The sequence below is a fragment of the Montipora capricornis genome, chromosome 10 (genome assembly GCF_036669925.1).
Source record: "Montipora capricornis isolate CH-2021 chromosome 10, ASM3666992v2, whole genome shotgun sequence".
NCBI classification, from domain to species: Eukaryota; Metazoa; Cnidaria; class Anthozoa; order Scleractinia; family Acroporidae; genus Montipora; species Montipora capricornis.
In genome coordinates this window covers 33,644,254-33,659,253 of record NC_090892.1, presented here as the reverse complement: position 1 = coordinate 33,659,253, position 15,000 = coordinate 33,644,254, and the positions used below count along the sequence as shown (strand labels likewise).

The 15,000-nt window shown below is 38.8% G+C and overlaps 1 protein-coding gene across 1 annotated transcript in view; it reads right to left on the bottom strand.

Annotated features, from left to right (window-relative positions):
• LOC138019881 (ephrin-B2a-like) overlaps window positions 1-5,822 on the bottom strand; it is a 23,467-nt gene extending 17,645 nt beyond the window's left edge. Inside the window, exon 1 of the mRNA XM_068866839.1 lies at window positions 5,519-5,822. Within this exon, the coding sequence (XP_068722940.1) occupies window positions 5,519-5,655 (137 nt within the window). The 5' untranslated portion in view covers window positions 5,656-5,822. The remainder of the gene's footprint in view (window positions 1-5,518) is intronic.
• Between the last annotated feature and the right edge of the window lie 9,178 nt (window positions 5,823-15,000).

The following is a 15,000-nucleotide window of genomic DNA, read 5'->3' as shown; positions in this document are numbered from 1 at the left end:
GTGACGCTCAAGACTGTTGTGCTTTTCGCCTTCTTTTCTCTCATAGGTGAGAAATTAACCACATTTTTTTTGTTTACTAGTTGCAACATTGTGAATGTGAAATATGTTGTTGATTTCGTTGTGATGAGGAAAGAACAAGCCGTCTAACGAACCTTATTTTGTTTGTCTTGCTCGTTTGCGTGTTACGCGTGACGCGCCATTTTTTGTCCCCAAAGTGAACAACCGAATCCGTTTGTTCTAAAGTTAAGCGACCGATTTCGCTAATCTACACAGTAAATGTTCCCTAATATGTAAGAAGTATATCTGCAAAATTTGAGTGGCTAACGCTTTTTACGAGCAGAGATATGACCCGAAGTGTTCGCTCAAGATACTGGTTTCCCAAATGTACATCATGATTGTGCTACTCATCAAAGTTAACACATGCTTTCTTGTTAAGGCAGGAAGTATGCCCCGGTATTCTTTATTTCTCAAGTACGTGCGCTGCAATTCCAGCATTTTACCACGAAAGCACTATGTAACTGAAACTAATCTCAAAACCATCTATCTTGTACTTGAGAAAGATCAGGAAATTCTTTCAAGAAAATACTCTACTCTTCAAAAATTGTACTAGGTCTTACATAATAAAATGTCTATGTGCAAAGTCTTCTAGAAAAGCAAAATAATAGTCCAATTCAAAAAATTCAAAACTGATGATGATTACATGTGTATAACTTTGATGTATCGATCCCAATTGCAAATGAAACAGTGTTATAATAATTGTTGTTAAAACAACATTAACCAATGAAAAAGACAATGACAATAACCCAGTAACTGATATATTTAAACTGTAAACAATCAACACCCTGGGATTAGCTTGTATGACAGTTTGTTTTACATACAAGAATTCACTCAAGACATGTAAAAAGGCCTATTTCACAAGTTTAAGGAAGTACATGTAGGACTTTAGTTTAATATTGGGCTCCAGCACTGATACATGTGAACAATACTTTGTCTCCCACATCAGCATTTTGTGGGACAGTATATTGTGAAACCATTGATAAATCATTTGTGGAAGAAAATGTTCAACATTCTTTGAAACAAAGTAAACATTAATGTATTATTACACCAAAAAGCTACCAAAGTTTGTACACGTACAAATGTATGCAGACCAACAGTCCTATCCTAATGCATATGTACTAGCGATTACCGGTACTTAAGCCTTATTTCATCGCTTGATTCTCTTCTTTTTTTTTTCACAATGAGATTTCTATTGGAACAATAGTGCAATGTTTATACTGTGACATATCTTGTCACAACCAAGTAGTAGCCCCCGGGAAATTTAAAGGTGAACTTTTTTTCGATAAAATCACATACAGCACTTCTTTCAAACCCTAGCTTTTTCAAGAAACTAGATTGTAAACATCACAGTCGACTCCCGATAACTTGAACCCTCACTAACTCAAACCTTGTGCGTATTATACATGGCAGCTTATTATCCAAGCATGTTAAACAGGCCAAAGTATTATTTGCTTGCTTGCTAGCTTTTTATAAACTTTAATCAGGAAGACTAATACCCCTTTACCGCAGCTTTTGAATAATAATTTATTGAAAGGCCAACAAGCCTAAATATTATGTGAGCTGAGGGTAATGATGACCTGAGTTTCTTTAGCCTTAATTAAGGTTCAAATCCTACAATTCTCATAACAGCCCTAAAGTTAGTGAGACACTTGTTTATTCCTATTAGCAGAAATATGATCAACATGGTCCAACCATTGATGTCATCTGGTCATATCAGAGAGTTACAACCTAATATCTTAAAATCCTTAACTACATGTACATGTATGCTCACAGAGCAAGACTTGAAATGAGATAGCCCATGCATATGGGTAGTTTCCTCCAACTACTAACACAGACAGCTGGTGACTCGGTTGGTTGAGCATCAGGCTGTCAAGTGGAAGATCGCAGGCTCAAATCCCTTGTCTGACCAACATGCAGGGCAAGCAGCTCTGTGGCAACTATACCAGCCACCCACCACCAGTTAGAGACAAGGATGGTTCTCCTTTGACATCTGAGCGAGAGCAAACAGCCAGGGGGTCCAGCATTTTCAGGAGGTTCTCAACCAACCAGAGCCAGATCAACCAGCAAGCCCTGACTCTCCTCAAGATATCCTTGATATTGACGTAAGTCCACCTACGCCATCAGAGGTCAGAAAAGTAATCAAAGCTACAAAGAATGGCAGAGCGCCCGGACCTGACTGCATCCATGCTGAAATGTTACAAGCTGACCTCGATATCTCTACAACCATGTTAGTACACCTCTTCAGCTATATATGGGACACCAACACCATCCCATGTGACTGGACAAATGGTCTCATAGTTAAAACTAATTAAACTTGCTAAGGACCGCCAGAAGTGGCGTCGCCGAGTCGCGGCCTTATTTCCCACCAGGAAGAAGAGGATAAGTAAAGTAAGTAAGTACATGTATGCTCACAGAGCAAGACTTGAAATGAGGTAGCCTATGCATATGGGTAGTTTCCTCCAACTACTAACACAGACAGCTGGTGACTCGGTTGGTTGAGCATCAGGCTATCAAGTGGAAGATCGCAGGCTCAAATCCCTTGTCTGACCAACATGCAGGGCCTTAAAAACAACTGAAAAGAAAGTGCAGCCTACATACTGTAATTTCATCTGGAAATAGTCAGACTTTCCAAAGACTTCTTGGATAATGACTACATTGCATAAACTGTATGCCACTTCTCAAAACCTTTCCTGTTAACACTTTGAGATATTAAAGAACCCACACTGTTCATGGAGAATAGGGGGGAGAACCACGGTATTCTGGTCTGTACTCCTTTTGCATGAATGTATGGGTTTGGTGGGTGAGATCAAATATGGACTGTTAGCAGCTGCCAGAGGTACCTTTACAGGCTGACGTCTGATCTCACCCTTGTGAAAGAATTGTAAACTAAATTGTGATACATGTGGTATGTAAATCCATCATCATTACCACTATCATCCCTTGTGAGTGCATGACAGCATTAGCCAAATTATTAATACAAAAATGTGAAAAGAGGAGTCATACCCAATGTGATCTCTTGTGGGATGCCTAGGTACACACCAAAGGACAGGAGAGCCTTGGCCCATAAGATGTCAGATGTCATTTTCTAAAGGATCAGCGTCATGGAAAAATACTTGGGTAATATTAAAACGCAGTGATCAAAATTTGTCACAAGTCATCACAGTGGTCAAAATTTGTAGTGGACACACGAGGTCCACAACATTTTTGACCACTGTGACAACGAACATCGGCTAGCTTGCAGAATACCTGGCCCACAAAATATCTAACTTAAAAAATTGCTCCCACAGTGCCGCAGTTGTGTTGTAACGCTGCGCCCACAGCCCCGTAGTTGTCATTCATTGAAATGATAATCAGTCATGTTGCAATTCTGTGTGAAGAAGAAAGCACTCATTTACTGATTAAGCCTAAGCGCTCATTTCAGCGATTAGGCCTAGGCACTCTCATAAAATTTTAGCTTTCATTTTGTGGTTCGGTTAACTACACTTTTCACGAGATCGTCTTACCCTTGACTCACTCAGACTTCATTATTCTACGACTACGGCACTGCGGCACTGGTCATTCAACTAACTCAGACTTCATTACTCATCGACTACGGCACTGCGGTAGCAGTCTTTAAACTAACTCAACCTCATCAACTGCGGCACTGGGGTAGCAGTCCTTATAATTAAATTAACTCAGACTTCATTATTCATCGACTAAGGTACTGCGGCACTGTGGGAGCAGTCTTTAAACTTACTCAGACTCATCGACTGCGGCACTGCGAATGCAAGTCAGTTCGATCAAAAGTTGTTTCGATCGAAGGTCGTTTCGATCGACAAAAGTCGATTCGATCGAAGACAAGAGTCAGTTCGATCGAAGACTGTAACTATTGCTTTAGTGTATTGAACTTACATGTACTATTTATCAAGTCTCTTTAAAAAGTTCAACCAAATGACGATTTTATTAAAATCTTAGAAACACAAGGCAGCTTTTATTCTTTTCAATTTGTTTTATTGGATAAAAATTAATATTTCTTTTTACCTAGATAATTTGCACATTATTGAGATTTTTGTTTATTTTTTAAAAAGTTTTACCTATTGGAGTGTTTGCACAAACTTATTAAACACTCTATATTTCACTACACTGCCTGACACTGCACTAAACTACAAAGAATATGTAATTCCTATCAATTAATTCACATTACATGTAGATTTTATTGAATATTTTGTCTCTTACTCTTGTATTATGCTTGTGTAAATCCTTATTCAGGGTGAATGAATTATTAAATATCACTGGAAGCATGTTATTAATGTATCGGAACATAATTCAAGACTATAAAATTACTTCTCTAGCTTGGCAAATTTGGCTATTATACCTGTGTTTTCAAATCGCACCTGTGTTGTGCACTAGTTCGCTTTTTGAAATCACGTGTATGATTTCGGACCAAATTGCACTCATTGTATATCTCAACTAAAAGAAGAACTTTTGAAAATTTCTGCCAATCTCTAAACTAACTGTTCTTCCAACTTGTTTCAGATAATAGTGTCGTGAATCATGTTTTTGGTAGTTTCTATTTGAACTACATGTATTATATTGCACAAATGGAACACCCGCGGAAGGGTAAGATTTTTGTTGCAAGATAGTAATTTTCCTACCGCACGCTTTGCCAGAGTCGGCTTTTAAGTTGCTTTAACAGAAAACAGACGCGACCATTCTTTATGTTCCAACTGTCTTGTGCGGAACTGTCTTATGCGGAAAAGAATTGCAACGATGAGAAGCTATGATAATATGTTCCACGGATTCTGTTCCAAACGCAAGTGTTTTCAACAGCGTTTAATCTCTTTTCGCTCGGTTCTCATTGAAAGTGACAATACTTGTTCGTTTCATCATGGTAATAAAACCTTAAACCCCGTGTTTCAGTGTACGCACGTTATAGCGAATAGCTAATTGAGCATTGCCGATCAGGAACGCCGAGAAAGAAACGCCGGCAACAAAGGAAATCAATTGAACACCGCGTTTCCGCGTCGCGCATATTACTTCGCGCAAACATTACACAACACAAAGAACTTTTATTATCTATACGCTTGCAAAACTGTAGTTTTTATGAACATTTACTCTTCGATCGAACTGACTCTTGCCTTCGATCGAACTGACTTTTGGTTTCGATCGAAACGAACTTCGATCGAAACGACCGGTTACCGGCACTGCGGTAGCAGTCTACTCAGACTTCATTTTTCATCGACGACGGCACTGCGGTAGCAGTCGTTCACCTAACTTAATTGCAAAATTTTGTTTGGTCACTGCGGGACTTCAGGAGCAAGCGATTTGTGCCGTACAAAGAAGGCCGGGTATTCTGCAATCGCTCCGGAACATCGTTGTCGACAGCATTCACAGAGTACATACAGTAATAACGATTGCATTTATTAAATTAAAGCTAAAGGCTCCTAAAACGTAAATATCTAGCTAGTAATTTTAGACTTACTTAGGGTTTTGTGGAGTCCATTGAATCGACTTGTAATATCCGCCCCAAGCAAGCTGAGAGAAGCATTCGCAAAACACGACCATACACCACAAAACTGGAGCAGACCAATGCAGCTTGCGACGATCCTTCGGTTTCATTTCCCCATCAAATTTTTTAATGAATACCACCAAAAATTAGGTTTTCATTTGTCAACATACGATTCAAGAAAAAAGCATTATAGATTTAAAGATGATCTATACTTTTAACCATGCAAAACGCGCTTTCTAATATCGACAGGATTTCAGCTTTTCCTGGGCGGGAGACTGCGTTATGCACTAGTCATTTGTTTCCCCCACCCCCCGACCCCCGGGGATAGTGGGGACATATGGGGAAACGCGAGATTACGCCACAATTACGCCTCTAGGGGGTAGGGAAATTACAAGATTTTCGTTCCTCTGCCCTACCCCTCTGGGGACATACAGGGGAAATATCGGGGAATTCTTACCTAGGAGGACTGGGACTGAAAAGAAACGAAGAGCAATGGTAATGAGTATTTTCACACGTGCAAAATCAATATGGCGTCGTTCCTTATATAGTTCATGTGGCACACACAAATCGCAAGAACTGTATATTGTGGTAATCTCCCTAACATTTCCTTGATGACTCAGAATCTTTTAGGAACAGAGGGGTGGGGGAATTACGTGTGTTCGTTTGCTCTAGTCCCCAGTGGAAATACACCTACTTTACAACCATTCAAATGTAATTTCCCTACCCATCCCCGGGGGTCAAGGGTTGGGGGAAACAAATGACTAGTGCATTATTTACGGTTGACCAGAACGTCTATTTCCAGTCTTTACAGCCGCCCTTCCTCCGACGGAGGGGAGGTGAGCGACGAAGGACTCCTATGCGAGTCGCTCCCCTCACCTCCCCGCCGGGTTCGCAGGATAATTCCTCAAGCCGGCAGGTCTGTTTTCATTTTTTACAAAATAGTCATCTCAGAGAGATGCAGATAAGAACTGTGGTCTGGACATCACAATTTCGTCGAAGAAGTAGCCTTCGAGCAGGCTCTCTCTCTGCGGTGGGGCATTCTCGTCCCCATCACCCTTTTCGCTTCTCTTAGTCAGCGGAGCCTTGGCACGAGAAACGTTTCTCGTGCTAAGGCTCCGCCGACTAAGAGACGATGGGAACGAGAATGCGGTGGGGGAGGAACCCATCCTTCTCTACCTCTGAAATGACTACTATCGACAATTCCTAAGTTGTTAATTTAGGACACTTAGCGCTTGACAAGGATTATGGGAAATGAATATCTATTTTTTGAAAACCGAACCCAATACCTAAACTTGCTGGACTCGAACCTGAGAATTTTCGATTAACAACCCTTTCACTTAACCACTAGACTACCGCATCGCTAACTGACAGAACACTTTTTTTAAAAATATTAATATAATTTTTCTTCCGAATGCCGCTGTAAACGTGTATTATCACCGGCCAAGAGAATCTCTTGCACCCGCTAAGAAACAAGTTTAAAAAGGAGAAAATGTCGGTTACCAAAATTTTAGAGAAAGCTAGCCATTTTAAAATCAAGTATTAGACTTAACCACTATTCAACAATGATTTTATATATACGCATTGTATTTGATAAATAATCGGTGCGATTGTCAGCCAGCTGATCTTTAGTTGTTAAGGACAGTGCCTACTAATTAAAGATATTTTTGCCCCGATGTGTGATTATGCAGGAAATGTAGATCTTAGAAAGTGTTATTGAAATCCAAAAAGAAAATTGGGGGTAACCAAGCATTTTTCAAAGATAATTCATGAATAATATTTGTAAAAAGCTTTAAAATACAAAGCAATATATGGCGTTCTTTCTCAAATTGAAACTTAATTATCTCTCAAAAATGCATGGTTACCCCCAATTTTCTTTTTGGACACGAAGAGTACTTACTAAGCTTAAGATCTACTTCCTCCGGATAGTTTTAAGCCGCGCAAAAATATCTCTGTGTTAGTAAGCATCGGCGATAGGAAATCCGAATATCTCAAGAGATGCGCAGAACGTATGCGCAATAACAATAGTAGGCCACATTGGGTGATCAGGGTTCAAGTCCCGTCCAGGGGTGGAATTTTTCCTTTTTTCTTTTCATCTGCTACCACAAGTCCTTGGGACAGAGTAATCCTAAAATGACGATAACAGTCATTCCAGGGAAAATTACGAATTGTCGATAATAGTCATTTCAGAGGTAGAGGATATGTTGGGGGGAGAAGGAAATTTTGCACCCCCAGCCCCAGTCCCTCGGAGAGCCTGCTCGCAGGCAACGAAGAGAGCATCCGATCAGACTTCAATTCTTTTAATAAATTAATAAATGGATCCTAGACCTTAATCGAGGGGGAAGGAATAGAGGGGTAAATTTCCCTTTTCGAGCCAATTTCTCCCTCCCACGGCCTCGTCGGCTAAGTATCAGGCGATAGTCCGCGCGATTTCGCAGGATTAATTGTTAAATTTATGTATTTGTTATATAACCTATTCGCACTTTAGTTTCTTTTGTTTTTTGTAAAAAATATATGTACATGTTCATGTCGATTAAGGACGCTCCCGCGAAAATCTTCCCACATTGAAATTTGTTTCATTTCTCGCCTGAAGTTAGGTCATAAATTTATACTAGAAACCCTGTTTATACTTATTCCAAAAATGAGAAGAAATTGGGGGGTCACCGACTTTGTTTCGGAGAAAAAGGCAAGGGAAAAATGCCCTAATTTCGATAGATAGGTCATCATAACGATAAGTATCCTCATCTACTCATCCGTCGAAAATCATAAAAAAATAATATGTTAGAGTGAAGGTTTCTGTGTATAGAAATATAGAAGTGGGTTTTTTACATAACTAAATGCCGCTGGGGATGTCGTAAACAGTGGAGTTAATCCTGAACGAGCGTTTTCGCAAACGCTACCCGTTGTAACCACTTTCGGAACTCAGGACACAAGGAAAGAAAATGTAAAAAAAAGATAACTTCTTCAGGAGCCCATAAGTAGGAGCGTACAACTCCATAGGGTACGTGGCACGGCGTTTTCGGAGACCGATCTATTTTAAGCTTTATTTTCCCGCGAATTCCGACCAATGGGCTCCTGCTTCTTACATTGCGATTTTTTTCATTTCATCATATTTTGTAGATTGTAAAGGCCCGTTCAAACGGTCATGATAGTTGATGATAGTTGATGATAGTTTCAACTATCACGCACGTTTGAACACGAACTATCATTCACTATCATCAACTATCATCAATTATCATGCAGTTTGGACATGTTCAAATTCGACATGATAGTTCATGATAGTTTTTTCCGTTTGACCGAGCGGATGATAGTGCATGATAGTTTTTCGGTCAGCGGGGGTAACCAAGGCGGGCTCAATGCAATATGGCTACCGCAAGTTTGCCATCGTCCTGTGAGGAACAACAAAACAATAATTTGGACGAATATTCGGACGACAGTGACGCTGAAAGCGAGAAAGTGAGAAAAGCTAAAAAAGCTAAAAAACCAGACAACAAGAAGTGGAGTAGTAGTTTGATATGCAACCTAATAGATGAGTACGAGGCACGGCCATGTTTGTGGAACATTTTTTGCGATGACTACCACAATCGGGATGTAACTGGAAAAGCGAAGAAATCCCCGCCATATTTGTTTACAATCGCGCGCGGTAGGAGACTAGGTACCAATTAGCTACGCCAGCACATTGCGCGATTTCGTCAACTATCATGAACTATCATGGACCGTTTGATCGCAAACATGATAGTCAATGATAGTGAATGATAGTTGAAACTATCATCAACTATCATCAACTATCATGACCGTTTGAACGGGGCTTAAGAAGAGCGCGTGAGTCATGTCATAAAAAATAGGTGTCACCGATGATCTAAACGAGTAAAATCGATGTGATGTTGCGAAACTCTTGGAAAATTTAGTTTGTCATGATTTTGCGTGACCCGTAGGGGAAGGACTGGAACCCAAGACAAGATCGATCGATAAAAGGTTTTTGTAAAAAAGGAATGTGAGAACATATTAGGCTCCTTTCAAGCGGGCAAAACGCCAGGAAATTACGGAATTCCAATAGAATTTTATAAGAAATTTTGGCCTTTGTTAGGTAAATTTATGGTTGCTTCATTTAATGAAGCTTTTGATAAAAAGAAAATGTCGCCTTCACAAAAACAAGCCATTATTGCACTTGTTGAAAAGAAAGGAAAAGACAGAATTTATTTAGAAAATTGGAGACCATTATCATTCATTAATGTGACTAATGTAGACACTAAAATTGCTTCTAAGGTAATTGCGACAAGGATTATTAAAGTTATCCCAGAGATAACTCATTCTAATCTAACAGGCTTTGTCAAAGGCAGGTTTACTGGCGAAGCTGGAAGATCGATTATAGATATCATGGATTATACAAAAAGCCAAAACATTCCTGGATTGTTACTTTTCATTGATTTTGAAAAGGCCTTCGACAGCTTGGATTGGGATTTTATGATAAAATGCTTAGATGATTTTGGTTTCGGACCAAGTCTTAAAGGGTTGGTAGAAAGATCTTTTAACAATATATGTAGTTGTGTAATAAATAATGGAATCTGCGCATCTTACTTTGAAGTACAGAGAGGAGTCAGAAAGGGTGACCCGCTGTCACCTGTTTATTATTGCGGCGGAACTTTTGGCAATTACTATTCGAAGTAGGACAGACATCCAAGGAATAAAATAGGGCGGGAAGAATTTAAAATGGTGCAGTACGCTGATGATTTAACTTTGTTTGTGCCGGATCTTGAATGTGCACAACGTATTTTTCATCTCAGTGTTTGATCAATATGAAGCCTGCTCGGGTTTAAAAGTTAACTATTCCAAAACAGAAGCCATGTGGATTGGATGGTCTCGAAATAATGCAGAGGCACCCTTGGGATTAAAATGGGTCAATAGTGTTAAAGCACTCGGAATTGTCTTTACATGTAAAGAATCAGAACAATTGCAAAAAAACTTTTATGACAAATTAAAAGATATTCGGTTGCGGACGCGACTGTAACCATCATTAAATCCTTTTTGCTTCCGACTGTTCCGAAGATGTTCTATGTATTCTCGGTTCTCCCAGCTCCGCAGGATTTTATAAAGCAGCTTAACACTATTATATACAATCTCTTATGGAATGGGCCAGATAAAATAGCTCGATCTGCAGCAATTAATGATATAGGATTTGGAGGGGTAAATCTTATAGACTTAGCAACCTCAATTCGATCACTAAGACTAGCGTTGCTTGGAAGGCTTTTTTCTAGTGGTTCTATACCATGGAAAGCTTACATTAATCACCTACTCAAGGATTATGGTGGAAGTTTTTTGTTTAGGTGTAATTATGATATTAAGGAATACAAAACAAATTCCACATTTTACAATGAGCTTCTCCATTGGTGGGCCGACTTTAGAGAGGATTTTTCTACCAAGCCTTCTAAATCTGAAAGTGTTATTTGGAACAATAAGCTTATTAAAATAGATGGCAAAAGTATATATTATCACAACTAGGTAAAAGCTGGAATTATGTTTTGCAACCAGTTGCTATTTGATAAGAATAATTTAGAATCATACAACAGTGCCAAATGTAAAGGATTGATGCATACAAATTTTTTGACCTGGTCAGGGATTCGAAGTGCAATTCCTGTCCAGTTAAAAACTTTGATTGTGGAAGAAAGTGAGATAACTTCACTGCAATTTCAATGTGGTGAAAAAATCTTTGATCCTGTAAAATGTAAAAGTAAACAATGTTATACCCTGCTCATTTCGAAAAAGACCATGGTCTGCAGGGGTTTTACTAAACTAAAAGAAGACTTTGATTTAAATGATGTGACTGTTTGTAAGGCCTTTCTTAATTTGAAGACTGTATCATCTGAGACTTTTATTAGAAGTTTTCAATTCAAATTTTTAGATGACATTATCTACACTAATGTGCGATTCGCCAAAATAGGTTATGTCCCAAAGGACACCTGTACATTTTGTGATGCTGATTCAGAAACGGTCCTTCACTGATTTATTTTATGAATGTCCGTTCACAAATCGCTTCTTAAAAAAATATGAAGACTTTTGGTTTGCACTCTCAAATGAGCACGAAGAGCTCTCGCGACGAGACGTGATCATTGGGAAGTTAGGGAAAAGTGATCTACTGAATTATTTCATAATCATTGCAAAATTGCATATCTGGTCAAATCGACATACCGAGAAAAATTTTCAGGCAAAATGGCAGGTACATATAAATAACAGATCAAAGTATATATGTAGAGAAAACTCTTCGAAAAATCCTTAAGAACGAGACCACGCTAAGACCTCACCGATTGCTCTGTTTCCAGCAGCGTTGTCGTGATGGTGCAGTGGTTAGCACACCCGACTAGTAACCAAAAGGCATTACGTAAGAACTTAAAAAGTACAATAGAACGGACATAACAAAAGGTTAAACAATGTACTTAATGATGTTCCTGCATTGTTTACTACCTGATTAAAATTCATCAAAGATGTGAAAAATCCCTAAAGGTATTACTTTACTAAAGAGTATAACTAAAGAGAAAAGCAAACAAAATAGTAAAAAAAACCACTATGAAAAGAGAAATCCTGCAGAGAATGTGAAGTGCTATTAAAGTGGACTGCCACTTCACAAGATTTCTTATTTGTAATCATAGATGACTTGTGATTTCTAAATCTCACTTTGCATTCGTTGGTAGTAGAGCCGATATACTGAAGCTGACATCTTTTGCACGAAACTAAATAGATGACATTTTTGGAACTACATGTCAAATTGGGTCTAACAATGTAAGATTTACCTGTTCTAAAACTACAAAAATTTCTCGATTCAACAAAATAATTTTTACAAAGATCGCATCTGCCTTTGTCGCACTTATAGCAACCTACCTCAAGGGGATTGGTGGTATGAATATTTCCTGTTTGGTATTTAGAAGGTGCTAAAATTGTTTTCAGATTTTTAGATCTGCGATAAGCTGGAATGATTGAGTTTTTGGGAAACAGCTCTAAAAGATGCCGATGTTTCCTGATGATGTAATTTATGTTTGGCAGATTGGGATTGTCAACTGTCACAAATGGGAAAAGCCTCTTGGAGGCCCTAGCTTTCTGTTTGAGTAAATCCTTTCTAGGGATAATTGAAACTTTAGAAAATTGATCATTAACTAGATTTGCCGGGTAACCTTGGTTTACCAGATAGGTCTTATATTCTAACGCATTTTCTAGTGAAAAATTCATCTTCTGAACAGTTTCTCCTCAGTCTCAGAGCAACTCCAAAGGGAATTGCTTTAAATACATGCTTAGGGTGGGAACTGGAGGGGGGGAGATATAAATGGCTATCCGTAGGTTTAGAGTACACATCAGTTTTTATAAAACCATCAACTAAGTACAGAGTAACGTCTAAGACGTTGAGGCGACTTTCTGAAAAAACTTATTCAAATTTGATGGTAGGATAGAGAGAATTGATGTATTGGGTAAATGCCTCTAGGGCAGGGAGGACTTGCTGCCAGAGATCAAAAATGTCATCTCGGTATCTCCACCATAGTGCAGGTTTTATGGGACCGCAAAATTTTGCTTTGCGATCGAGTTCCCCCATAGCAAAATCTGCGTAACTGCAGGCATTCTTAGGCCCCATGGCAGTACCATGGATCTGCAGGAAAAAGTTATCTTTAAAGACTGAATGGTTACATTCCAAACAAATTTTTACAGCTTCCAAAATACAATTCGTAGATGGCATTTTACCTTCTCTGGCATTAAGGGCATTTTTAACTGCAGTAAGGCCCAAATTATTGTCAATATTAGGGAACATAGATACTACGTCCCAAGAGACTAACAAAGTACCTCCAGGAAAGGGGCCGTCATTATTAATTTGTTCAATTCTATTAAGTAGATCAGTGGTGTTCTTAATGAAAGATGGTAATTTGCGGGCGAGTGATTGTAAATAAAATTCAGTGAAAGCTGACAAATTCTCAATTGGTTTACCACAACAGGAAGTAATAAGTCGTAATGGATTACCCTCTTTATGGGTTTTGACATTACCGAATGCTACTCCCGGCTTAGCCTTTCTGTTGTTCACCCAATCTGCTATTTTGGGAGAAATCTCGCCCTTTTGTAACCACTTAGAACACCACTTTTCCGCTAAATAAACATGTTTCGCGGTCGGGTCTGAATGCAATGGTTTATAATGAAGATGATTTTGTAATTGTCCTAATACTTTCTCCTCATAATCGACAGAATTTAAAAGAACAAATCTTGAACCTCTATCTTCGATTCTAATGACTGTATAGTTGGATTCTTAAGTTTTTTAAGTGCAACACGTTCCCTAGATGACAAGTTATCCTTGGCTGTTCTAATGTTATTTGGATTTAAGAGATCTTTTCTAATATTGGAAAGGAAAAGTTCGAGTTCTGGGTATTTAGATACAGGAGGTCTCCAGATTTTTTTACCTGGTACTTGTAGAAGATGGCGTGGCATCTCAGGGCATTCTTCAGATTCATCCGATTTTTCAAGGAAGAATACTGCAGTACGTAGGCGGGATTCGAACGCTTCTAAATCGTCGTGGACTTGCTGCCAGTTCACATCCTTCGGTGTTGGACAGAAGGAGGGGCCTCTTCTCAACACACTTATTTGGTGTTCATTGATGTTGCATCCGAAAGATTGATGGAGTTGAGGTGCTGGGCTATAGTGTCCGAAGCTGCTCTTAATTCTTTCGGTCGTCTACGGAAACGGTATCGTTTTCTTCGAAGTCTTCTTATTTTATGGTAACGCCTGCCACGGGCGTGTTAAGTACTGAATTGATTAGCTGTATGAACTGGAAAGTCTGAATTACTTAATGGAATGGTCTTCTCAAATTTGCACTTTTCAAGAAATTTCAGATTTCGATGTAGTAGAAAGTTCTCTTGACGTATATAATTCCAAGTGTTAATTGCACAAGTATGTCCACGTTCCTCGAAGAGTTTCTTTCTGGACAATTGCAGTTCTTGTTGAAGGTTCTTGACTTTATCCTGGGAACTTTTAAGTACAATTTCGCAAAGTTCTCTGGACGTTTTTTGAAGTGTGCGGGCACAGGTTTCTTCCAGCTCGTGATTGTCAACGTTTAAAGCAAGATGAAAATTAATATAAAAACCTTTAGGAATAACGTGGTAATCGAGACAATACTGTAGGAAATTACAGTGGTGTTGGTATCTAGTAAGTTTATTCCGAATAGATGCTGTACGCTGAGTTGTAGACATCTTCGGATCAACCACAAAGGATCCACAAAGGATCCACAATCCGTAGATTGTAAATATGTGATTGTAAATATGTGATGTAAATATGTGGAATAATAATAATAATAATAATAATAATAAAGTAAAAATAAAAATAAAAAAAATAAAAAAACGAAGTTTCAAGCAGGCGTTATTGCGTTCGACGAAAAGGAGAACGCAAGCCTAATTTCGTTTTTGCGTCTGTGTCTTCCGAGTTGGTGTGCCTGTGTA